General features: G+C 44.8%; 1 protein-coding gene across 1 annotated transcript in view; it reads right to left on the bottom strand.

Moving 5' to 3' along the window:
* The window catches only part of LOC111154352 (mastermind like transcriptional coactivator 2), a 350,497-nt gene extending 323,781 nt beyond the window's left edge, over positions 1-26,716 (bottom strand). Inside the window, exon 1 of the mRNA XM_022513911.1 lies at positions 25,098-26,716. Coding sequence (XP_022369619.1) covers positions 25,098-25,610 — 513 coding nt within the window. The 5' untranslated portion in view covers positions 25,611-26,716. The remainder of the gene's footprint in view (positions 1-25,097) is intronic.
* Positions 26,717-27,431: the final 715 nt, after the last annotated feature.

Raw genomic sequence — 27,431 nt, 5'->3', positions numbered from 1 at the left:
CATATGGCACAAAGCCTCCCTGTCATTCTGAGCAAGGCTGTGCTTCTCGTCCTAAGTGTCAGCAGGTACTACAGGGATGACTCTGGGAAAATCTATGGTCCTGTTGATGCAAACTTTAGTTTCCCACAACACAGCTCCAGAACTCCTCTCCTCCCAATAGTCAGATCAGCCACTATAGACGTTAGCCATGAAGGCAGCCGAAAGGGCCAGCAAACTGTGGGGTACCACTGTTCCAGCACATGGACCTGGCGCGGCTCTCACCTGGGCCAGAGGAAGCCTGGAAAACAGAATGAAAGGATCTCTAGTTCCTTGAATTTCAGTTTGGGTTGAGTGAGTCACTAGTTGCATACTCCTGCAATTTCCTCCCATGTCATACTCTAGAAGGATGAATTTGTTTGGGAAACAAGCAGCTATTCCTGCCACTTCTTCTTCATCCCCTATCCTGTGGAACGCAGGAAGTTACAGTACTTGTTAGCTCATCCAAGGAGCAACCGGTATGCGCAAATGCCCGGTGGGAACGGTGGGGACGCTGGCGACAAAGACAGCAAAACGGATTTCTGTCCTAAAGAGGACGAGGGGCCCAAATGGCCAAAATATAGGTAAACAAACAGAGGCAGTGCACATTGTAAGGAGTGTCAAGAAAACACTCATAGGAGACAAACCTCTTTCAAAGAGGCGGTTAGTTGGGCTGTCACTTAAGCTGAGACGTAAAAATAAAGCAGGAGCCAGCCAGGTGACGAGTTAAGAAGCAACACGAGGAAGGGCTCTGTGGAAGGAAAGACCTTGACTTGTCCAGGGAATCGGGTGCTCCCATGCAGGGCTGGAGCTGAGCAGGCAGAGGCATGTGGCTTGAAAAGCGGAGCAGGACACGGCCTGTGCCGGACTTACAGACACGGAGGAACTCGGATTTTAAACACAACGGGAGGCCACGTCAATTCTAAGCAGGAGTGTGATGTGAGCAATTTTACGTGCCAAGAAGGCAACCTTTTTTGCCCCACACGATATGTACTAGACGGAAGCCAGGTTAGGCAGCTGTTGGTCAGTTGAGGGGACAGCAGGTACGACCTGGGCCAAGGTAGTGACCAGACAGGGGATTCAAGCTGTGTCTTGAGATGGAATTCAAAATGGGTCTCCAAGCCCCCTGCACCCTGCTGGGCGGTCACCATCATTTCCCAGGTGAGCCCTCAGCGCCTCAGCATTCAATTACCTTCCCAAGCCCTCCGGTTTTACTTGTCCTTCAGCTTCAGGCCTGCATTCCACACATGTTCTTGGGTATCCTGTTACTGCTTGTGTTCTGATATGGTGCCTGTGGAAAGGAGCAAATCGTTCCATCCAGGTCACACGTGAAGTCAGCAGATGTACCGCAGAAGGGAAGGTGCACCCGTGCAGATCTCTGCTCTCATGCCTTCCAAAGCACCCAGACGGCACGTGGGAGTACATCAGTAGTTCTAAAACATCTTCAGTGCCTTCAAAGTTCAAAGGTTGTGTTTCACATCTGACCTCCACAAATGTCCAAATGTTTGAGCCAAGATGATTTCAAAACTTTCCAAGACTTGGAGTTAACTCTCAAGTCTGTCTCCAAGTGTGGCCTAAGAATCTTCTATAGGAATTCCCAAAGTCCGGAACTCCTGGATTTTTGCGGGAGGAGCCCAGCAATTTAGCGTACTCCCCAGTGACTACTATATACAGTAATGTTTGAGAACCCAAGCCCCAGTGGCTGCAAATGTCTTCTCTTACTAAAAACAATGTGATGTGTTAACTTGATTAATGTAGAAAATTGTTAAGAGTTTAGAGGTAAAGAAATGCTTCCTGGGACTGACTCCCCACCTCCGCCCCGCTCTCTCTCCGCGTGCTATGTGCTTCTCACAGACTGGTGTATCATTCCACCCTCTATATGAACCGGCCTAGATAGGTTTTAGAAAATGCCATCCGTCGAGATCACAGAGCCAACAATGTTACAGCCAAGGTTCAAACTCAGGACTGTTTGTCTTCAAAGCACCTGCTCCTTCCTCCCCAGCCCTCTCCACCCCTTGTCTTCAGAATGCTTTTCCTCTTAACAAATCCAGAGCCCATGACTGCCTGGAAATCGGTCACATTTGTTCATGTCTTCCAATGATTCAAGGATCATATATCACCTATGCATACACTTCCTGCCCAGTGGCGGCAAGGGGAAATTAGGAGGCTATGTGTATATATATATATATTTATTTATTTATATATAGAAATAAAATGCACAGAGCTCCAAGCTGGCAGGTACCTCTAAAAATATACTGTACCGCCCTCCACCAAAACATACCGCCGGCTCAGTCTGTATATTCTTTCTGGGGCTGGTCCCTAAACCTGTCACTGGTGATTTCTCTAATGGTACCACTCCAGGTAGGAAGACGAGAGAGGAGCTGAGAGCAGGGCCACGGGCTTCCCAGCCTCGAGAAGGCAGGCACCTCCTTGACAGGAAGCAGCTGCCTGTTCAGTGCTGGGCTGAGGAAAATCAGGGGCCTTTCTGGCTCAGGTACCTAGGATTGACCAAGACAGAAGCCCCAGAGCGCATGCGTCCTTCCTATCCAGGCCCCTATGCTGACACGTGACTTAGCAACATATTGCAACAGAAACGGCATCAGTAGGAAACCATCAGGTAGATATCGAAAGCACTTTCAGGTATCTAAATCGTTAAGTTCCTGATGATAAATCAAAGGCTTCCACACAAGTCGTGAACCCCAGATTGAGCTATTCTTCCCACTTCCTATACACACTAGAGGTAGGGTTGGGGAGTAGGAAAGTTGCTCTGGGCACCTCCACTTGGATGGTTTAGTTTGGGTTAACTAGGGGTCATTTCTGGTAGTACCTCTGGTAAGGGCTGGTGAGAGGCAGTCAGAATGATGAAAAGGCAGGTAAAATTGAGTGGTATCCATGAAGCAAATCCTATGATAAGTGCTTTCAGTCACTCACTGCTTAGGACTCTAAGATAGGTGCTACGGTTACCACTGTTGTATAGAGGAAAAAGCTGGGACTCGGGAGTCACACAACAGGCCGCAGGTAACACAGTGATGAAAGCAGCAGAGTTCTGACTCAAATCCAGGAGGGTCTGACTCCCAAACCAAAATTCTTAAGTAATGGACTTTACTTCCCTTGATTCTTAAGTAATGGACTTTACTTCCTTACTTAGCTATCAAAGACGTAGAAGTAATCATTTAAGACAGTTAACAGAAGAATGTAATCACTGGAGAGATTGTATTGTTACCTCGCCTTTCAAAAAGCCTCCCCTTATTCTTGCAGATAAGGAAAATAACCCTCCGGCTTCCTGCTGAAGTTGGTCAAACACAAGCCGACATGAAACAATGGTGTGAGGTCCCCGTACTTACCCCAATCACGTGGGCCCTTGACCCATGCCATTTGCTACATGAAAAACAAAACAGAAAACAGAATACAAGACTCAGGAGGGTGAACATCTTTGTTTTACTCCCTGAGGTATCCTAAGTGCCTAGAACCATACCTGTTATATAGCTGACACTCAATAAATACATGTGAAATGAACAGATGGCCTAATTTTAGAACAGTCAGTGGTAAAACCTTCTTCAAAATCACATGGTAACCTGGGCTTCTGGCCGATGTCTATATATTAGTATGTTCAGTAGCCTCCAAGATGGCCCCCAATGATACCTACTCATATCCTTGTTCATACCCCTTCCACATTGTGTCAGGATTGGCCTATGTGGTCAACAGAGTACGGCAGAAGCAAAGGTGTGTTGTTTCTGAGATTGGATTGTGAAAGACTGTGGCTTCCGTATTGGTTCCTGCTCTCTTGGATCACTGTTTCTGGAGGAATCCAGCTGCTATGACTTGAGAATACATAGTCAGCCTAAGGACAGGCTAAGGTGGCAAGGAACCAAGGCCTCTGCCCAACAGCCAACCGAGCGCTGCCAACAACCATGTCAATTAACTCAGAAACAGATCCATCCCCACTCAAGTCTTGAAGTGACTGAGGGCAGCCCCAGCCAATGATTTGAGTGCAATCTCATGAGAGACCCTGAGCTAGTCTTTCTGAATTCCTGCCCTTAAAAACTGTGAGATAAGAAAAACTTACTGTTTTCAGTGCTACGTCTTAGGATAATCTGTTATGCATCAGCAGATAATATAATTACTTAATCTTATCATCTTATTAACATGGCAACTGGCATCTAACTTTTGAACAAAAACCATAATAAGGATTTTTACAGGAAATTCTAAAAGCTCAAGTCTGCAAATTTCTCTCCCTCCTGAACGTTCTGAAAATATAAACATGTGTTCTTTCTTCTGATGCACTATGGCCCCTTTTCTTTGCTACTCGCGGAACAGTTACTACAGGAGGGCACAGATGCAGCATTATAGTTGTGTTTATTCTGAAAAAGGTCCAGGGTAGGGAATAGTATCAACCTCCCCCAAGGGAAGGAAGAAATATTCTTACGATTTTTTTAGAGAAAAAAAAAATCTTCCTGCTGACAAGAAATTAATTTTGACTCTATTTTAAAATTTTAAGGGCTTATATTCAATAGGGGAGGAAATACAACCCATAAAACAAAAACAATTAGGCATGTTTTGGGTTGAATAAGCACCACGAAGTCAATGAACAAGTAACAACTCATACACAGAAGGCTAGTCCTGAGACAGAACCAGTTGAGATTTTTCGGAATATGGCCAAGCTCCTACAGTGGTACCTCACTCAAAAAGTTGTGCAAGAACATTCATCAGGAATAATTACCAGCTCATCCTACAGAAGCTACAGGGAGCTTTCTGGGATGGCCCAGGGAAATAAGAGACACGCAAACTAGGCAACAGGATTTCATGGCATGATGTTTTCCATCAAACAGCTGCTGTAAGTTAGGATGTTATCTATGGAAGTCCTGCAGCTCAACAAGGGGGAAATGGAATAAAATGGAATTAACTCCTTGTCATACTGATTGGCAAATGTCACCTGTCAATTAATGCCCCACCACAAAACTAACAATGAGGTATAGTCAAGGATCTAGTGACATACTGAGAGGCTGAGAGAAGGGAGTCATTATGAAAGGTGCTATTTAGGGTATCACCACCACCCCAAAGCAGTGCTATTCAGCTGATTTAACAGTGGGACTTTCAGAGTCTTGAATCACAAGAGGAAGATGTCAACGTTCAACCCCTCCTTTTGAACATTTTAAATTCTTGAAGCTCCTGTAAGTCACCATCTCCTCAAAAGGTTCATATGTGTTTTGTGGCACAGGCCTAAATTCCTCCCTGAGATAAAAGAAATAGACATGTTTGTGATGGTCTTTCCCTTCACCCAATTTTCGAATACATCTCTGTATTTACAAGCCAGTGAGAGTTTGGGATATTATTTATATTCTCCTGCTGGAACTAGGAAAGTCTCCAAAATGTAGTGTGCTCAGGAGATGTGTCTATAGAACACTTTTATTATAAACATAGAAGACTTTCAGGGCATAAACAATTTCCTCAGCATACTGGGCTGCTTTTCTTTGAGCTGTTGTGGTCAATCATGGAAACATCTGTAGCAGCCATCGTTCCCTCCATGCGTGTTTGATGGGCATCTGTCAGAGTAAAATGACTTAGCGGTTCCATTTCTTCTCCCCCTCAAATTACCAGTATGACTGGACCATCAAATGAAGCAACTAAATGCCAAATTTTCTTTTTTTAGATCATGCATAGTTTTGAGTTAGATGAGTGGAAAATAGTCCTGAAGTCTGAGCTTTTTTTTTTTAATAACAACTTTTCAACAGTTAAACTGCTCTTGGTAAATACGAGTAAAGAAAGTGAGCCCCAGTCCCAGCACATGTTTACAACTAAGTTAAAGGCTCTTAAAAATAGGGTGTTTGATGGTCCACTGCCAAAATATGAACTCTAGCAGCCTGGAGTGGCCAGCTAATAATAAAGACTCAGTGTTACTATGAAAATCCCCGAGACGGAGCTCCAATTCAGCTTTATCCTTTTCACCAAGAGGTTCCCCACAATGACACGGGAGACATAAATTTGGAGTTCGAGGTCAAGGTGGGAGGGGAGGAAGCCTCAAAATGGTGGGAGGTCACTGAAAAACAAAGTAACACATCTCTGGACTGGGCTCTAAACTAAAGTGCAAAACAGAACAAAAAGAGTTCAGCTGCTGCTCCAAGGACCGCTTGCCTTTGAGAAAAGAGGAAAATGCTTAGACAGCTAACAAAATAGGTAACAGAAGTCCAAGGTGAAAGAAATATGTTAGGCATGAAGAAAGCTACATGTGCTTTCTCTTCAGATTCCCGAAACCAGAATGAACGGATATACAAAGAAAGGAAATACTTGGATCTCCTACAACTAGCGGCTCTGCGTGGAATGAAGAATTACACTGGGGCTAGTTTCAGTGGATTCTTCCTCGCGCCACCACAAACCTCACCATCGGGTTCTTCGGCCCTTGAGTGTTTGGAGAACCTGAAAAACTATGGAATTTGTCCACACTGAACATGCATATATACCGTCCCACAAAAATTTGCATTTAATTCAGAGAACTGACATACTCGAGATGCTGTATCACTGACCTTCTAGGGTAAAAGGAATCTATTGATAAGAAAGTATTTCCCAAGAGAGCTCAGAACTTGCCTTATTCACTACTCTATTCTGGTACCTAAAATGGGGCTAGGACATCATACCTCAATACCTATTTGCTTTTTTTTTTTCTTTTTCCCCAAAGGCAGCTACCACAGAATTTGATTCCCAAAAGAAAGTTCTGGTGATCTCACGTCTGGGACATGATTTTCCCATTTCTACCTGTTTCTGTCTCTGCTTCTACCAAAAATGGACTTTCCTTAGAGAGTACTGATCGTAAGTAATGGTTTCTCCAGAATTGGCTTCGGGGCAATCTTATTCAAGTCAGGGAGGCAATGAAGCTGAGTTTGCACTACACTTTATAAAATACTAAAAAAATAAAATTCAGTCACCTTCTCTGAGCTCTGAGAGAGAACACAGGTTATAATGTCTTCAAGGAACAAAACAATCTTCAAGGCACTTAAAATCTAAAGCTACAATTTATATAATCTATTTAAACCTAACTTTATAAAATGGTATCATCAGATCTTGAATTATTCCTCCATGGAAAGAGTTAACATCTTATCAGGAATCTCTATTCAAGATTTCCCCAGATTTGGATTCCTGGGCCTAAAGAATAAATTCTAGGGGCTTGTCAGCATGTTGCCTTCTCTCTGCCCACAGCAGATAGCAATAATGAACCACCATGTCCCTCTTCCCACCAAGCTTGGATATCACCTCAGAACCCTCCTCACAGCCCTCCAGGTGGCTACTACCAACCTCCCCTGGCATGTAAGTCAAAAATTACTTGTCACTCGCAAACCCTACGTGTTCAAGTGTGTTCTACCTCTTGAAAACCAGGAGGTTGGGAATGGTCTCAAAGAGTCATCTGCAGCCCCTAGGCATTCATTCTCAATTTCATATGCACCTCAGATAGTGAGTTAGCTCTAATCACTACTGACTTTCCAATGTCTTGTTGCACTTGGGCTTCCAAATTGCAGGCCTGGGTCACACGTGAGCTGGAGTCTGATATTACCTGTGTAGTGACCTTCTCCTAGATGCAGTAGGAAACCATACTAAACACGCAGGTAGTGGCATCCCCCTGTTTTGTTCAAATCCTGACTCCACCACTCGTGGCTAAGTGACCTGGTCATGTGCCTTCCTCATCTGTCAAATGGAAATAAGATTGTACCTACTTCATCATGTGATTATGAGGACACTTGAGTTCATATTCTAAAAACACTTAGAAGAGTGCCTGACATGTTAAACACTTAATGACTGTGATTTAAAAACAAAACAAACACTGAACCAAAATGGTCTCTTGGAGATCAGTGTCTCACATCAGGTATATGGGACATTTAGTCACAGAAAGAGAGAGGACTGGGGTCCTTTAAAAATTCAGGCTCACCACAGTTTAATTTCAACACACATTTACTTATGAGGTATCTGGCATTGTTGCAGGCCCCAGAACTACAAAGATAAATAAGGTATATTCAACTCTGAAACAAAATCCCATCAAATATGAACTCCTGCATTTTTCCCAGGTAATGAGAAAACACCCATCAGCATGAAAAACAGATTCAACTTGGATCTGAATGGATTCAAAAATCACTTTTCAGCAAGAGCTGCAGGTCTCTCCCTTAAGTTCCATCTAAGACATTCATTCCAAAATAAGCAAGAACACTGAGAAAAACTTAGACCAATCTCAGTCACACAGACAAATCTGCTTCTTTGATTCCAGATCAAGTTTCTATTCATAACAACTTTGTAGCCCTCTCTCCCCAGACCTGTGAGTTGGCTCACTAGATTCCCAAGAAATATGGAGAGCAAAGTGTGGGCTTTCACAAATTAAAAAAGTTTTCTTACCTTGCCTTGTATTCATTCTTAGAAATTAATAAATTTTTTAAAAGAAAAAGAAAAAAGACTCCCTTTTTCCAGCCTCCCTTATTCTAGATTTGATGTGCCCTGGGTGCCTGACATCCTCATTCCGTTCATGATTGACATTCTTTCTAGGAGAGTCATTGCTTCAAATCCTGTGTGGGTATGCTTCTGGAAGCTCATCTTAGATGCAAATTCAGTGATGTATTTGGGACTCAGCTCCTCAACTTTGCCAGCTGTGCACCCTGCACAGACAGGCCCAGGGGTCAGGAGGGTACATCTCTGCTCATACTGGAGTTAGTGTAGGCCAGTGTGAGTCCGTTACCGGTCTCTAAAATGGGCATAATAATACCCCAGAGAACAAACTGAGATGATGTGTGTGTCCATACTTTGCATACTGCAAAATTGTTATTCAAAAGTAAGATATTATTAGTATCCCTCAACTTCTCCAAGTCTGTTTCCCATATGTAAAATTTTAAAAAGCTACACTTGGGGGCATCTGGGTGGCTCAGTCATTAAACGAGTGCTCAGTGATTAAACTCGTTTAATGAGTGCCTTCTGATCCCAGGGTCCTGGGATCGAGCCCCACATCGGGCTCCCTGATCGGCGGGAAGCCTGCTTCTCCCTCTTCCACTCCTCTGCTTGTGTTCCCTCTCTCGCTATGTTTCTCCCCGTCAAATAAATAAAGTCTTTAAAAAAGTAAAAATAAATAAATAAATAAATAAATAAATAAGCTACATTTGCCTTATTTATGGTTTTTGAGGGGAGGAGGGACAGACGGAGAGGGAGAGGGAGAGAGAGAACCCTAAGCAGGCTCCCCACCCAGCGCTGGGCCCAACAGGGGGCTCCCTCTCAGGACACTGAGATCATGACCTGAGCCGAAAGCAAGAATCAGACGCTTAACCAACTGAACCCCTCAGGCGCCCCGTACACTTACTTGCCTTATTCATAACATAGGATTTCTGTTCAGGCAATATGGGTTATGTACATATAAGAGGGTATCATTATAATTGCAAATACCAGTTACTGCTTTGGACTGCCCCCTGAGAACCTACTATGCCTCTACCTCCTTTTGATCTGATGCTAATTTCCTATTTGTTTGCCATTGTTAAGGAGGGGCAATATTCTTCTTCTCCTCAAAGGGCACCTTTCCAGAGTTTGTTGAATTCTCAAATCTCAGTGACTCCTAACGGAATGATCACAACAACTCTAAGGCACAGATGATGCTGACAGGACCACCTTCCTCCCTAAAGAGCATCGGGAGTCGCACTGTGTACAGACTGGCCAACGCAGCACCCCGCCTGGCCAGGGCAGACCACGGCGCAGGCAGCTGTCCAGGCACTGGCAAAGGAGCCCATCTCCTATTCTGAGGGTAGCTATTTGTTTATGCTTATCACTTTCTACTTCCTGAAGTGTTTCCCAGATTTGCTTCCGTTTCATTAATCCAAATCAATCTCCAATCAGCCGCTTGAAGGAACAAAGAGCTGTGTACCGTATCACTAGTAAAATTTATCTCATTCCTTTGTTTGTTTTATGCTCTGCCCTCCCCCTGCCCGCCATTAAAATGTAAACTCCATCAAATAAGAACTTGTTGGCGCAAGGGACTAACGCAGGACCCAGCATATAGTGGTCACTCAGTATATGTAACTTCTACTCCATCATCCTTGCCCTCGTACCAATGTTTTCTACTGAGGAGATGCTGGGCTTTGGAATTTCAATCTGGGAAAAATCTTAAATGATCATCACACTCCTGTGTCTTTCAAATGGCTGTAGCACTGGTACCATGTTTTTAACCACATTAAAGCATATCTATACCTATACTTATAAATACGCTTTTAGATACACACACACACACACACACACTTCATTGTGATTTAAAACTTGGTGTTTTATAAGTATAAAATGCATAATCAAACAGGAGGTGGGGACTACCGAGGCCCACCACATGTTCTTCGTTCTCTCTTTCGTATCTCCATTCCTGAAAAACTCTAAGACATCTCTAGTTTGGGGCCTTGGGTGGCTCAGTGAGTTAAGCATCTGCTTGTGGCTCATGTCAAGATTCCAGAGTCCCAGGATCAAGCCCCACATCAGGCTCACTGCTCAGTGGAGGGCCTGCTTCTCCTTCTGCCCTTCACCCCACTCATGTTTGCTCTCTCTTTCTCTCAAATAAATAAATAAAATCTTAAAAAAAAAAAAAAAAAAGAAAGAAAAAGAAAAGAAAGACATCTCTAGTTTCAAAGCCATTGATCTGACCATTCATTCAATAAATATTTACTGAGGATCCAAAATGCTCCAGGAATTACTAAGGGCTAGGACACATGTAGTGAACAAGACTGACAAGCTTTCTGATCTCACTGAGCTTACCTTCTGTGGCGAGAGATAGGAAGTGCACCAGCAAACAAGTAAGTGACATAAATTCAGGTAGTGATAAGAGTTAGGAAGACAACACCTCCGTAGTGAGAGGGGAGGAGGAGAGAGAAAGAAATCAATCGTGTGTGTGTGTGTGTGTGAGTTAGGATAACCAGCCCTGAGGTGTGATATTTGGGCTGAACCCTGGATGACAAGAACAGTCGTCCAGCCAAGCAAAGTGCCGTGGAATCCAACATTTTGGGGTTGCAAATAGAGAAACTAAGCAGCAAAGGAGGGGTGATGGGCCACAAGGTCATGCTGTTAGTTAGCAGTAAAACTTGGACCAGAATGGAGGTGCCTTGTCATTCTACTACTTACCACTGTGATACCATGTTCTCTTTCCTAGTTCCTACAATCTGGCATTCTCTTGTCTTTTGGAGCAACTTCCTTTAAAACTGATCTTCTTTCCCATACTTTTTAGTGTATTTCTTCATTCCATTTTCTTGATAAGTCACCTACATAAGCAATTTCTGTCCATATATACTAAAAATAATTATGGTGAAAAAGGGTGTATGTGTGTGTGTGTGTGTGTGTGTGTGTGTAGGAATGGCGTGTGCGTAGGGATGGCGTGTGTGCAGGCATGTGTGTGGTGGGGATCTGGGGTATATTTCCCAAGCAAAAGTAAGACTCGATCTATTGGAAAAAAGACAGCTTGACTTCCTTTATCTTAGTATTTTTAAAAAGAAAAAGCAATGTTGCATAGCATAATACCAAGACATTTTCATCTAAAAAAACAAAAACAAAAACCAAAACCAAAAGCTTAGAAGAAAAGCTAAGGAGTTTAAAAGTTACTAGAAAAAAGTCGTCATCTCTAAGGCTCTAATCTAACAGACAATGAAGCTGAGTGTGTCTACCCTTGGAAACAAAAATGAGATGACAGCCACAACCAAATGACCCTTTTGGCTTCCTTCTAGTTACATCTTGTTTTGTGAAAGAAAATGCACTGCACTGTCCAAGAGCCTCAGATGGGATCCACAGACCCCAAAGATTCTAAGAATCATAAAGATGCAATTTGCAGAGTTGTTCTCTAACCAAATCAAGAGACAGGGAGGGAGGGAATGGTGCTATCAAAGAAATCCTCTAGATTTAATATGCGGTTGGGTAAAATTTCCTTTGTTGATTTGTCTGGAGCAGATCCTAAGCATTCCTTTTTTCCAGCTCTATTAAATCCCCAAACAGATCTGAGTTTTAAGGGCTTAGGGCTGCCTTGGGAAATAGGTGATTACACTCTCTGCTTAGGGTTTTAGTGATAAGAAAGGGAAAAAAAAAAAAAAAAAAAGAAGAGGCTGTGGATTGAATTCCCCTCCCCCAGACCAATTTCTCAGTAACTCTCTTTTGTAGTTCCTCTTTAAAGCAGAAACATATTTTTAAAATGAAGTGATGACACGTATAAAATCCCATCCATTAATCTGCACTTTCCAATTGTGTGTGTGAGAGAGAGAGACAGACAGACTAGTCAATTCCCGGGGAAAGCAGGCTCCGTAAGATTGTCTTTTCCTTTTCATTTCACATTTTATATTTCATGAATTATTTCACAGGGGTACTCATTCGGGAAACTTCTTTACCCACAAAAATGCCCTAAGTGTGGCTAGGATAATCTAGGCAAACAAAAACAGTACTTCCTCTAAAAATAAATGCAATGAATCAAACACCAGGCCTACAACTGTGTTTTTCATACTGGAACCCTAAGCTCCAGCAAACAAGGTCAGCGATGGAGTGATTCGTTCATGACTCCCAGAAAGAGGGTTAAGCAATTCTTAAGGCTGTGCGCTCGGCCTTTGCCACAGCTGGACCTTGCTCCCAAGATTACTTCAGAACCTCCTCACCAGTATTTCCTTTAAAAAGCAAAACACCCTCCCCACCTTATCACCTTTCCTTCTTTCAGTTCTTTCTAACAGATACATTTAAAGGAGAGACTGAAATGTGAAAAGGAAAAGTGAAGTAGCAGGGAATTTATTCAACCTGTATACACCCAAAGGGGGCCTCTGGGGTATCCCAAACCACTCACCAGGTGCCCCGTATTGTTTTTCCAAGAAGGAAACTACGTACCAAGGAGCTAAAAGGACTTAACTAAGTTGCTGGACTAGTTAGTATCACTAGGCCTTCAACATCCAATTCCTAGTCCAGGACTCTCTTACCCTATTACAGGTAAGTATAGTATGTAGAATACAGTGTCCCTGTATCGTGTCCTCTTGGTCTATTCACTTTTTGGGAAGTGTAAGGTGGGAAAGATGAGGGACTTAGAATAATGTGCTACAAAAAAAAAAAAAAAAAGAAAAAGAAGAAAGAAAAAGAAAAGATGAGTTCAGAAACACTGTTCTTTAAGACAGAATATGTTTACTTTGTCCCCTGCATGCTGTTTGTAGCTAGCAAAGTCTTTTGTGACCTAGAAGATCGAATGCAATTACATTGCCCATCTATATTTGCTATGCTGTTTGACTCTCCCAAGGGCAGCATAGCAGTACAGAGGGGAGTGACATCTTTATGAGGTTAACCCTTTTCTATTTTAAGGGGAGACTACCGAAGGCAGATGTGTTCCCTGGAGCGTAACAAGAATGCTGGAAATTTGGTAGTTAGGAGGAATGACAGCACCAGGCCATCATCTAGGAGGGAAAAAATAAATTGCTGTTGGGAGGAATGGCGAGCTAGGGGAGCCTTTAAGAATGTTGATGCACATGAAGTGAGAGTGACAAGGATGACAAAGGCAGGGGGGATCAAATTAGAGCCCAGTGAGAAGGGACAAAGGAGCAAGCAAGGAAATGAATGTTTGGGAGGCTCCACCACGGGCCAGACCATACGCTAGCTGCTCCCTTGTATTATCTCATTTAATCCTCGCAAGTTCTGGCACCATTTCTACCACCGTGAAAAGCGGAAAATGAGTCTCAGAGAGGGTTAAGTGACCAGTGCTGGGGTCGGTGGCGGGGGGGGGGGGGCATGCATTTAAAGAGTTGGAGCGGTCGTCGCCGCTAAGGCTTCCCAGCTCTGATTCCCTTAACCTTTGCTAAGTAACCAAGCACCCCCAAAACTTTGTGGCTGCAAACCACGATGTGATGTTTCCCATGACTCTCGAGGTTAGCTGGATGGTTCCTCTGCCGATTTCCCCGGGGCTCACTCACTCGCCTGGCTGCACAGAGCTGGAGAACATGAGATGGCTTCACCCTCGTGTTGGCAGCCGGTGCTGGTCCACTCTGCATGTGGACACTCTGCCTCCAGCTGGCTACACCAGCTCCTTTATATGGCGGTCTCAGGGCTCCAAAAAGCTTCTTTTTCTTAACCACTTTACTGAGGTATGATTGGCATCTAGAAAGCTGCACGTATTTAATATACACAGCTCTGTAAGTCTGGGGTAAGTGTACATCTGTGAAACTATCACCACCGGCAAGGTCATAACCATGCCTATCACTTTCTGATGTTTTCTCTTGCCCTCTTTATTATTTTTACTATTACTTGTGGTAAGAACACTTAATATAAGATGTTCCCTCTCAACAAATGTTAAGGGAAGGAGGGCCTTTTGGGACACCTGGATACCTCAGTTGGTTAAGTGTCTGCCTTCAGGTCAGGTCATGATCCCAGAGTCTTGGGATCAAGTCTTGCATTGGGCTCCTTGCTTAGCGGGGAGCCTGCTTCTCCCCATGCCTGCCGCTCCCCCTGCTTGTGCTCAGTCTCTCTCTCTCTGTAGCTCCTTCTCTGACAAGTAAATAAATAAAATCTTTAAAAAAAAAAGAAAAAAAAAGGAGGGCTTCTTAAAGGCCATCCTCGCAAATAGCACGACGTCATTTCTGTCATATACTACTAGTTAAAACAAACCACAAGAGCATTCAAGATTCAAGCGGGTGGGGCGGGGGTGATAGCATCTCGTTTTTGAATGGGAGGAGTAGTAAAGTCACATTACAAAGGGGCATGTGGGATGGAATCACTGTGATCATTTAAAAGATAATCTAGTAGGTTCTTGCTCCTTCTACTATCAAAATGTTAATAAAAATTCCCAAATTGCCCCTATTGTTTTTACAGATTTATAAAAGGTCCTTAATAAGAGATACCTGGGTGGCACAGCTGGTTAGGTGTCCAACTCTTGGTATCAGCTCAAGTCGTGATCTCAGGGTAGGTGAAATCAAGCCCCACCATGCACGCTCTCCCTCTCTCTTAAATAATTAAATCAGTCTTGGGATGCCTGCGTGGCTCTGTTGGTTAAATGTCTGCCTTCGGCTCAGGTCCTGATCCCAGGGTCCTATGATTTAGTCCCACATGGGGCTCCTTGCTCAGCAGGGAGCCTGTTTCTCCTTCTGTCTGCCACTCCCCCTGCTTGTGCTCTCTCTGACAAATAAATAATAAATAAAATCTTTTAAATAAATAAAATCGTTTAAGTAAATAAATAAATATTCTTTTTTAAAAAGTCCTTAATAAAAGGACAACTCCTTATAACCTGGAATAGAAAACTTGGGTTCTAGTTCGGCCTCTACTACCCTTTTAAATGGGCTTTAATTTTTTTCATCTGTGAGTAAAGAATTTGGTGTGTTTTCTCTCTAAGGGCTTATGCTGCCCTATAAATTGATAAAATAGTGTCCTATTTTCAGATCAGTATGAACTAACCCTCTTGGGGGCTGGGTAGGATGGAGATGAGAGATGACTAGAAATGACATTGCTTGTATGTAACATACTCCCTTTCATTGCTGTGGGACAGAATTTGGGAGGCAATGAGCAAAGGAATTACTCCTTCCTGTGGTTGGTTAAAATCTTCCATGATCTGGGGGGTACTCTGACCATTTCCATTTATTATATGCTAAGCCAGCGTGGGTCCCTCAGCATTCTACCAAGGATTAGAGTACAAGTCCTTGCTCCATGGGCTTCTAGACCTGGTTAGCCATAACAATTCCTATGCAACACACACTCACACCAGCTAAGCAGACAGTGGAGGTGAAAAGGCTCCAGAGCTGGTCTCTTCCTGAGGGAAATGTTTAGATGGGACCTCTCTCAGAAAGATATTGTTGCCTCGTCTCTGGAAGATCAAGTTCCCAAGGAGAAAACTAATGTTTAATTTAGCACAAAGACACTTCAGAATCTCTCTCTGGGGGACTGAGCCTGCAAACAGATCCACATGCAAAGAATCTTAGCGAGAAAAGGAAGCTCTCTTTGGTGCAGTGGCTACAGGACTTGGGCGCAAACTTCACTCAACTACTGCCTCTGCCCGTTGTTTCTGTCAGGAGGATCAGTGCCCTTCCCAGTTTACTCTTCTGTCTGTAGTTTGGACTTTTTCAACACTCTGTGAAACAACCAAATGGGACCATACCACTAGCACATGCTTTTGTGGTCTGAAGTTACATGGTGCATTGTGGCAGTCAAATGTGCAAGCCTTAGCCGGTTGGTCCAATGAGGTGAACAAAAACATCAACAAAAAAAACTTCGTTTCTCAGCTACTTAGCCAGAGAATGCTTTCATTTTTTACGTAATTGAGACCCCAGAGAGCTCCAGAAATGAGCAGTGCACATTCATTTAAGAATGGCAATCATCATTCCAAAGACACGGTACAGGTACATACTGTATTCAATTAAGCCATGTCTTTGCACTCTGGTTACCACGGCGTTAAGAGATCATACTGCTATCTGAAAGTCTCCTGGTAAGTTATTAGAAGTTGTAGCAAACTTCTGCCTGAAGTAAATTTTCTGAAAAGGAAAAAAACCAACACAAACAAAACCAAACCCAGGCGCGTAATTAACTTTCCATTCAAATCCATCCGAACCACCTGAAGAGAACTTTGTCGCGCAACGAGGAGTTCAAGGTGTTGGGCAGCATGAGTGTGACAGTTATCGGTGTTGCTGGGAAAAGTCCACAAATAAAACTTGGCCACATTTCTGACAGAAGAACATTTTAAAAACGACAATGTTAATGATTCTCTATCAACATATGAACTGCCATGACGACTCAGGAAGCAAGAACACTGTTAAAACAATATAAAACAAAACAAACCCAACACAAGGTTGACTCTACATTTCCTAAGAACATTTCACTTCAAGAGGAAGAGGGGGATTAAGTGGAAACGATGGGGAATAAACACACTAACAAAAAAATTTTGACTACATTCTTTGCTGAGTTAGAACCAATAAATCCATCCCTGCCCAAACATCATCCACCCAAGGAGACTATTCCTATTCTTATCCTGTCCCTTCTTCAGAGAAACATCATGCTTTTGATTAAGAATCATCCTCAATAAAACTTGCTTTGAAGCCTTGGCAACATTTTCCTCACATTTCTTTTGGCATCAACTTTTAGGTGATACTGAGCAAGGAAGAGATTCTAAGCTAAGAACCACATCGATGGCGTGAAATTTTCCACATGCCCCAGGTCAGGGGTGGGAAGAGGACAAACTCCTGTTGCTGTTCATTTGCGGTTACAGTGAGTTAACTGATTCCTTAGTGACTTGAGCCAGGGATCTGACTTTCAAAAGCATAATTTGAAATCTCCACAGGAGGGGACTTCTAACTCTTTGTGACTCTGTGACCAGATTCACTTAAGAATTATTCAGCAGTCTAAATTAATAATTCAGTTAAGTGGGTAAATTTGGACTAATCAGTTTTAATGATTCCAAACGCTCAATAAACAGTTTAAGTTTCTCACTTACCCACAACTTGCTAGGCAACTGAATGGAAAGCCAGCCTCTATTCCAGAAGTCAAATAAATACTCTAGTCAAGTTCTAGATCAGAGGTCCTAGAATCCCAGGAATGGAAGGGTTATTCATTGATCCTGTTCTCAAGAAGAACACTATTAAACCCATGCCAGGGAAAATGTGAATCTATCCCAGATGACATCTCCATATTAGACAATTTTGGGAAACTGGATAATATGGGATCCATCACTAACCATTTTAATAGATATTAAAAAGAAAAGCCATGGACGCCTGGGTGGCTCAGTGGGTTAAAGCCTCTGCCTTCGGCTCAGGTCATGATCCCAGAGTCCTGGGATCGAGCCCCACATCAGGCTCTCTGCCCGGCGGGAAGCCTGCTTCTTCCTCTCTCTCTGCCTGCCTCTCTGCCTACTTGTGATCTCTGTCTGTCAAATAAATAAATAAAATCTTTAAAAAAAAAAAAAAAAGAAAAAAGAAAAAGAAAAAAGCCATGCCCCATGAAACATCTCTCACACATTCTGAAGATGGAATCCTGAGCCGGAAAAAAACATGAATCTGACTCAGGCAGGTCACCTTTCACAGTAACAACAGCTAAATTGTACTGAGCCTCTACTAGGTGGCAGGCAGTTACCTCATTTAATCAACAACCTGGACTAGTTCTATTACTATCATTCCATTTTACAGCTGAGGAAACTGAGGCAGGAGAGTTCAATTAACTTAACCAAGAAGAAACAGCTATTAAGTGGTAAAGTTGTGATCTGAAACCAGGTAGTCTCACCCCCCTCTTAACTGCTATGCCGCCCTGTCTCCTTAAGCCAACTTTCACACCTCTATTTCCAAATTTATCCACACCCCTCCTAGCCGTAAATACTAAGAGGGCAAAGTCTATATCAAATTGCTCACCATGGATACATGAACTTTCATGGCATAGAATTACTGCACAACAATTCTTTACTGAATTAATAGCTAATTTCCAAACTCCGTAAAGCACCCATGTCCACAATCTTGGTGTAAAATTTTGGGACCTTTGCTAAAGTCATTAAAACCTATGGAGAGCGCAGTGCGCGTACACACTGTTATTTGCCCATTTTCATAGCCATTCCTTCAGCAATTGGGTAGGGCCCAACTCTCTGGCCTTCTTTTAAGACTAATGGAGAACGGGTGGACATCTCTTCTCATCCCCTCTCTAGGGAAATTGAACAGCTCTGAGTCTTTCACATCTGCCCCTTAGATACAAGTTGGAAAGGTCGAAACTGGCAGCCGTTCACTGTGGTCAGAACCCCGACTTCATCATACCTTCGATCAGAAAGTGTTGGCTTTTCTCCTCTGCCATCTTTTCCATAGGGAACTTTCCCTGTGCTGTGTGAACTTGGACCAAACGGGAAAATGGGACCCCACTGAAGCTTAGGGCAAGTGAAAGCTCTGGAACACGTCTGCATTAAAAAGCAAGCGAGCGAATCTCAAACGCCATCTGGAATCACAGCCCCTCCTAAGTTTCTGCTCACAAATTTTTTTTTAATTTTAATGAAATGAGTTTTGCCAAGTTCATAAACAGGCAAACTCATTCATTGGGAAGGGAAGTTTACACGTCAAGAGAGAACGCTTTTCCCCCAGGGCAATTCTTACTTGCACTGGAAGGCCTGGGGAGCCTGGGAAGAAGGGTGCATGTCCTTGGTTCAGCTTCTTTTAGTTTCTCTTCTGTGTCTAGCGAGTATGTTTTAAAACCGTCTCCTTTCCATGCCAAAGGCCATGTCATTCTGTATATAACTCACCGGGAAGAAGGGAAGTGTGTAAATAGCAAGGCATTAAGCAGCTCCAGGGACCTGAAGATAGGTAATACAGAACACTTAGGCAATGTGCTCTGAGAAGAGGCTGCCGGAGGGGAAGTGTAATACTTGTCTTCAAGTGTATGAAGAATTATTATTGCTTCACAGATGCTGACTTCTCAGAGCCTTCCTTGCTCTACCATTTTCCTGGGCTACGTACGTACTCTTGCCTGTGCTTCAGCCCCGCCAGCAATGGGATCAAGCTCACCTGTCCCTCTCACTACTCACACCCAACGCCATCAGCCAGGCTCCACTCTGTCCCACACCTGACCTGGATACGCAACCACCCTCAGCGACCCTGTCCCACGTTTCCCCACGCTCCCTCCTCCCGGGCCCTGCTGCCCACCCGCACAAAGGCTCTCCCCGGCCCGGGTCTGAAGCTCTCTCCTACCAACCCCCAACAGTCCTCCCATTTTGAGCACCTCCTGTGTGTCCAGCACTGTGCAGAACGTTCTGGTAAAGAGCGCTAGCTTTGTTTTCCAGATGAAGATACCGATGGCCAAGAAGAATAAAGTCATTTCCACAAGCTCATCCAGCTAGTAGGTGTGAAGTAGATTTGGATACAGGTCAAAATATAAAATCTGTGCGCTAAATTCTCCCATTTACTATTGCTCTAAGACTCGGTTTCCTTATTCGTGAAGTGGGGCAAGTGTTGCTTACTCGCCAGTGTGTTTTTTTGTTTGTTTGTTTGTTTTTTAAGGCATTATATAAAATATAAAAGTGCCTGGTACATTCTAGGGCTCAATGAGTACTAAGCCCTTTTTTCTTCTGATTTTTGACATCAGTTTTGGTCCATTCCACCTACTTTGTTCTTGTACCGTTCCTTTACCAACGTGGTCTTGATTTGCCCAGTGGACTGGTAAGCGAGCAGGGACTATGTCTTTACCCATATTTCTCCCTATTCCCCCACAGAGCCTGATTAGAGTGTGAGGGGAAATTAGCATGAAAGTGCAGAAGAAAGAATTTGGAATTGTTTACATTAAACATGATCCAGCCTATGAACATATATAAGGGCCTGAATTAAAGAACAAGGAAGTAGCAGAATCCACTCGGGATAGCTTCGTTGCCATGCACGGCAGAACGGATGATTTTTTAAAATTTCCATCCAGGCTTTTTGAGACTAAATAGCAGCATTAAAAACAAACACACACAACAACAATTAAAAACAAGAACAGCTAATCATAGCTGCTCTTTTAGTCATATTTAATTATTACGTCTTAGAACATCTGAAAACCCATGTTTGTCTCGGTAACTTACAAAAGGTTTACAGGCAGAGGGAAGCCACACAATATTAAACTGGAAGGTTTAGAACTCTAAAGTTTGAAAAACATCACCTAACAAGGACATTATTTCAAAGAACACAGATGTCTTCTGTAAACAAACACTGACCCAAACAAGCAAGGCGTCTTGCTCGACATAACAGCCCTTGCTGTCAAAGCAAGCTTTCTGTCCATTTTGATAAAGGATTGTACCAACTTCTCTCTCCACTTGAACTCTGTTGCCTTTGTGAGATCTTATAATTATATTTACTTGAAAGAAGTAGTAGGGAGGTCCTGGAGAGATAAGAACTCTCCCTTTATTACTTTGTTCTGGAAAATAGAACAAAAATAGGTCAGTTCTTAAGGAAATGATGGCTGCATATATAAATAATGTAAACACTCCTATCACTGTCCTGTGGAGGATATTTATCATGGAGACAGCTGGAGACACCCAGATCTGGCCAATGGACAGTTTCTGTTCTCAAACCCCCCCACTTACACCTCTCAGACTGTGAACTGTCAATTGGAAACTTGATTATTATCAGTTAAAAATAACCAGGGAACTCTGGCAATGATTTAACCTGTCTGACTTTCTTAAGCTAACAATTAACATTTTAGACTATTGTTGACAAAATATTTAACTTTCCCATGCCATTTGTGCAAACGACTTTTCTAATATTCCTTAGACGCTCCGGTGGACACACTTTTCCCAAGCTGCTCTGGTCCCGGCAGGGGCCTGTAAAAGACATATGCACAAGGACCCCGGCCAGTTTCACAACACAGCACGTTTTAACTGAGATTTCCTGGCACCTTCAGGAACACTTAAGCATACTGATAACTCAGTCTTATCTAGGCAGCGCTAAATTTGAAATACCAATCCCTCTATTTACAATAAAAGCTATTTCGCCATTTAAAACAGACAACTGAAAGCTTAAGTATCCTTTTAATCCCTGGAAAAACCAGTATTATGATTCGTTGCTTAGTAGTTTATTATTAGCAATACTAGTAATAATGCCTTGCATTTCTGTAGTGCTTTATTTTTTCCCAACGCCTGTTCAGAAAACACACATTCATTTGCTTCTCTCAACACACTAGGACAGCAATATTGTTCTCTCTGTTTTACAGATGACTGCTAAGTAACTTGTCCTAGGTCACCCATCTGGTTAGTGATCAAGCAGGCACAGGATCGGGGAGGCAGACTCCTTGTCTGATCTGCTTTCTTTCCTCCACACTACGTTAGAGAAAAGATAATCTCTAAAGCCAAAGATGACTTGGAACCACTTATCTATCCAACCTAGCAACACAATCTATGCAACGGAAAAAAAGAGCTTGTCTCAGGCAAAAGGGAAAGATTAATAACGAACCGCAGAAGCTTTAAACCTTACTGTATTGGACCAGCAATTATTCAGTCTCACAGTTCATTCAAAGATTCAAACGTACTTCACCAGAAAATGATTCAGTGCCTAACGCCTGCTCCAAGTGGTTAGAAATGCAGATCTGCTCAAAGCCCTATAATCCAGGCCCTCTGAAAGGCCCTGTTCCTGCAGTCTCTGCAGCAATGGGGCTTCCCCTGAACTTGCACTTGAGCTAAATGAAGAAAATGTCTGAGTAAGGGCTGTAGAATTAGGCTGTCAATGTGGAGAGCATTAGCATTGGCTTGGAGGTTATTGCATTGTTCTGGAAACTTGGGCTATTGAAAAAACTCAGACTTTATATATTTCTTGCAGCACAATAGCCCTCAGGTCGCAGACCAGAAGTTCCCCTGCCATCCATGTTCCAGTATTACTGACTCCATACTAGGCATTGTACTAGCAAATACGCAGTATACAGAGATTCCATCTGAGGATTCAGTGCATATTTGATTTTAGATGACCAATATTCTCTCTCTCTCCCCCCGAAAGGACCTTTATGGCCAGTTATGGCATATGGATTAACTCTTAAACCTTCAACACACCCAGACAGAAGTAAATCTGGTAATGCACACAGCAATTAAATTAAGAAAGAACTCTGCCACTCATTCTGCGCAAAGATCCCCTTCAAATTAATAGTGTCTCTGAAAATAAGAGGAGCCCATTGGAGGTGGGACCTGCCGATCTAATGTGCGGGGATGAATCAGTTCCCAGTACCCAGGCCTCCCTTCAAACACAATGTTATCGGGTTCATACAGTACTTGCATCACCATCTCTGAGTACCATGCTGAGTAACAAAGCTCCAAATTTAGAAGCTAAAATGGAGAAGGGAATTTCCAATAATCAAAAAGGGGGTGGTGGATCAACCTTTGGAAAGCCACACGTTTTCAATGAAAAGCAACCATCAGAAAGAAACTGTTCTTTTTAGTCCTAACTCACAGGGCACCTCTCATCATCACCGAGCTCGCAGAGTGGTCTCCTCCAAGGAATGTTTCAGGAGGTGGCTGGTGGTTAGAAGGGAGGAATCAGATTCTCTCTCGGAACAGGAGTGGTACAACAGCCACCTCTGGCTTCTGCAGCAGTAAGCCTTCAGTCCGGAAAGGCAGGACCCCCTCCTCTCACTTCCTCCCAGCATGGAGAGTGCTATCGTAAAGTTACAATAACCACTGAGGTTGGTTGGTTTCATTCTGCATCCCAAAGCCCCCCTCTCCCCGCCCCCAAAAGAGCCAGCCTCATTCTACTTCCACCTTGGAGAAAAGAAAAAATAAAAAATGGCCATAAGCAGACATGCCACCTTCCTGGCAGAGGCCGAGATACAGGGCCACCTCCAGTTTTGGCACCCCAGACAGATATCGGTCTTCTCCCCTGAAAAAGTCTGAGCGCCTCGTCCCCTGTGTCATCCCCAGAAACACTTACCAGGAGACTGCGAAGTGCACAAAGCGGTATTATTGGGAGACTTGCAGACAGATTATAAATTTACTAGGGACAATCAAGGCCTTTAGATGCTTCTGGCTGCAGATGCCAGTGACACACACATACACACAAACCTCATTCTTCTCTCCCTTTGAGTGATTTCCCCACCCCCCACGCCCACCCCTCTGCCATTCACCTCAGCAGCTCCCTTTCACAAAACAAACTGCCACTGCTCTCCTAGGGAATTCCAAGGAGTGGTGGGGATGGAACAGGTGGTAGGGAAGGGAAACTAGACCTTGAAGCTCTAATAGGACCCCACAGGTCAACTGCATTCAAGGATGAGACAGCAAACACTGGGTAGTTCAACTGTTACCAGTTATTTTTCCTCTGGAGCTCATGCCAGCAAGTTGCAGTTCTAGGCAACCCAAGCAAAATGTGTGTGTGGTGGGGCAGATGACCACTAACCTAGCTTTCCCAGGACTTCTAGAAACTTCACCACACACCCAGGCTAGATATAAGGGGGAGCCACAAAGAAGCATCCTATAGGCCTGGCTGGGGCGGGGAGAGGGGATCTGCTATCCAGAGCTCCTTTTCAAGCTCCTTTGGAAAAGAGTTGGACGCACTGTCCTCCTCTCCTTTGGGCTTTTGGAGAACTTTTAGTCTCATATGGCCATTTCCTGTTGCTGACTTTCATTAGGGCTGGCTTGGGGAAGCCGGAGCGGTGCTGCGAGCAGACACAGACGATCAAGGGCCCCACAGACCTCAGAAATGGAGGTGGCCTGCAGGGCTGCGGGGCAGGGCTCCACCTTCTACCCAGAGGCCACCGGCCTGGCAAATCCAGGCGAAGCCAGTGCACGGCAGGCGGTCACCTGACCAGGACTGGCACTGAGAACCAATGATTCAAGGGATACTCCCTCTGGGATGGGGTGTGTCTGTGCCTCTGAGGAAGAACTGCCAGCCAGAAACTTCAGTCAGAACTTTCAGGTTTGATGTCCTGTCACCAGGAGTGGCTGAAGACAAGGTACTTCCTAGGATGATAGTGTGTAAACGGCCCCTTCCGTGCCTGCCCACTGTCCTGAACACTGTCAGCTGGCATGACCTGCCTGTGGTGCCCGGGAAAAGCAGCTAGGTGGGAGGGGGACAGTGGGGGCATCCCTGGGAAATCAGGGAGTAAGCCTCTCAGAAACATTCCCTCACTAGTCTTGGGGATGTTTCCCCCACATTTCTCTTTTGACTGAGGGGACACTCATGGAACTTCTCTGTTAGAGATCGCCACTTACGGTCTCTTAACCCAAGAAGGGGCCACTTCAAAGGGGAAATGGGAAAAGCAGGACAAGGCTTTGAGGAAGGTTAGCTAGACTGACAGAGGAATTCAGGCTGAAGCACAGCTTGTTGGGCCTAATCAGAGCTGGCCAGCCAGAACAGAAGATCTGTGAGGACAGGGCCTTCCTCAGTGGCTCACTCAGATCTTGCCAGCCTGTAGCCACTCTTGACTCCAGAGGGCCTCTGGGAAGCTCGGGCTTTCTACTTCCTAAGAGACAGCCTACGAGTGTAGGAAGAGCCATGAATGAGCACCAGCAGAACTTGATGAGTAAGAGTGTAAAGCTGCACAGACTGCCTACCCGATGGCCTGGGAGGTAGCCAGGTAACACCTTGGCCCTTTTCCTTGCTGTCCGCTCCCCCTCAGGCCAAGGCAAGCTCTACCCTCACAGAAGGCCACCGGACCACAAGCCAGAATCATGAGAAAACCAGGTGCCTTACCGCAATCAGGGCTGAGTTCCTCTGGTCCCCAGGGGTTGAAGCTTGTGACTGCTGCTCACCGTCGATCCCACCACCGCCACCATTATTGCTACTGTTGAGCAGGTGCTGCTGGTGGTGATGGTGATAGTCTGGTGGGGGCGGTGGGGCTGCTGTCGCCGCTGCTTGAGAGGCTGCAGGAGGGGCAGCAGGGGGCGGTGGAGGGGCTGCCGTGGTGGCCGCAGTGGCAGTGGCCTTGGCGTGCTTGCCAGCCTTCCTTGCCCCCTGGCCATGCTGTACCAGGCTCAGGAGCTGCAAGGTGCTCTCTCTTTCCCGGTCTGAGCTCTCAGCCCGACCGCGCTCATAGCGTCCTTCACAGCTCAGGTGGTGCTGGCGGCAGACGGCGATCCGAGCCCGGAGGCGCTCCACGATAGCACTGTGCACTCTCGGGGTGACTGAGCCCCCTCCAAGGAGCCCCGCCCCAGGGGCCCCCCCTAGCCCTCCTGTGGGGGCCTGTGGGGGCGCTGTGTCCCCCATCTTACTGGACACAATGCTGCCTCTGGGATGGTGAGGTGGAAGGAGGCTACTGCTGGCTATTGCAGGCAAGTCTGTTTTTGACAATGTGAGCTCAGTGTTCAGGGCCACATGAATAGAGGTCTTCAGAGGTTGGGGGGAGCCGTGGAGAAGGTGTGGGGGAGGGGAGTTAGTAAAAAGAGGGTGAGGAGACAGAGCAGAACCAGTCGCAGAGGATTAGTTGGAAACAAACCCTTATCAACTTACTCTAATTGCATTTGACAGCTCTCGAGAAGTTGGACAGAGTTGGTGGGTTTTTTTTTTTCCCCCCACCAGGCTGACAAGAGCCCCTAGGTACTTTGTAAACACACGATCTGGGGGTTAGGGCAAGAATTCAGGGATTGTCAAGCCAGAGACAGAAACAGACAGCAAAGGGAATTGAGAGGAGTATTAATAGAGACTGGACTCCCCCTCACCTAGTTGTTTCAGAAAAAATTTTTATGGGGATGTTTCTGCAGAGAAACACATCTCTACCACGTCTATGTAACCTGCAGCCTTTACTTTTCTTCGGGTTAGGAAAAAAAGTGCTGTTTCTGAAAATTTTCAAAGTCAATGTTCAGAATGTACAAAAAATCAAGAGAGGCTGTCTGTTGGCTTTTAATTTTTCCTCCCTTTCCCTTGGCTCCGGTGTTTTCTCCTCTTTGGGGTACTGTAGGATGTTGTCTTCTCCCAAAAGAGGGAGATAGCTTTTCAATTGTTAACAATGTCAGTAACTGGACTTTTGGACCATGCTCTTTTCTTCAGCTAATCCAATCACCGGTAAAAATCCTCATTCCCTCTTCGGTTTCCTAGCCTTAAATGAAAGCAGTCTGAAGTCGCTAGCCACTGAGAGAGATCCTTCAACACATTTTTTTCTTCTTTCCCGCTTACGCTTCCTCACCCCCGGCGGCTCTATTCTAACACAGTATCAAGAGAGACAAACTCTTCCGAGAGTAATTTACAAACGATGGTCAAACTTACAAACTTCCAGCAAATTGCACCGAGTCATGTCCAGCCACTTTTCTGTCCACTTTTGTACATTCCATCCCCGGCCAGTGGATCTGAGGGTCTGGACTCGCAATAAGCAATGTGGTTCTATCTCCTGTATTGCTCCGCTTTATAGATGGAAAGAAAAAAAAAAAAAGTAGCTTGTATTTTCCTTTCTCTTTCCCGTCTGTTGTTAGCCGCTTTGCTGACACTGGCTCCACTGCCCGGAGTCACGGCGATACACAGGCTTTCATTGTGCTCCGATAGGAGAGAGAGAGAAAGAGAGAGAGTGAGACAGAGAGGGAGAAAGAGAGAGCCAGCAAGCTGCAGATGGGGGCGGGGGGAGGGGGCGGGCGGGAGAGCCGAGCGGCGGCTCCCTGGTGGAAGGCTGGTGTCACTGCACGAGTGAGTAATTGCAGCCGGGCGCCCGAGAAAGGGGAACGCAGAGGGCCTCCCAGTGGCCGAAGACGTAAATCCCACAGCCTGCGCGTGGCGCGTCTCGGCGGGGCTCCCTTAGCCTGACTTGGCCGAGTGGGGAAGGCTGGGGAAATTCCCCAACCTCTACACATGTACTTCACCAGCTCTAAATGTTGAAGAAATTCCCGGCCGGGGAATGTATTTTCCCTTTCAGACCTACCTGACGCCCCCCTGAGGATATCATTTTCATTTTTCAATATGTTGTAAAGGACACCACTGAGCACCCCAGCGAGAGCTGGGTGAGCACCGAGGAAATGCTCATTAGTTCATTAGTATAATAAGGAAGACGGGCGAGGATGTGCGTGTGGCGGGGGGGGGGGGGGGGGGGGGGGGGGGGGGGGG

Source organism: Enhydra lutris, unplaced genomic scaffold (assembly GCF_002288905.1).
Source record: "Enhydra lutris kenyoni isolate GAN:26980312 unplaced genomic scaffold, ASM228890v2 scaffoldscaffold37, whole genome shotgun sequence".
NCBI lineage: Eukaryota > Metazoa > Chordata > Mammalia > Carnivora > Mustelidae > Enhydra > Enhydra lutris.
Note: the sequence above shows the minus strand (reverse complement) of the source record. Positions and strands in the feature narration are given on the sequence as shown.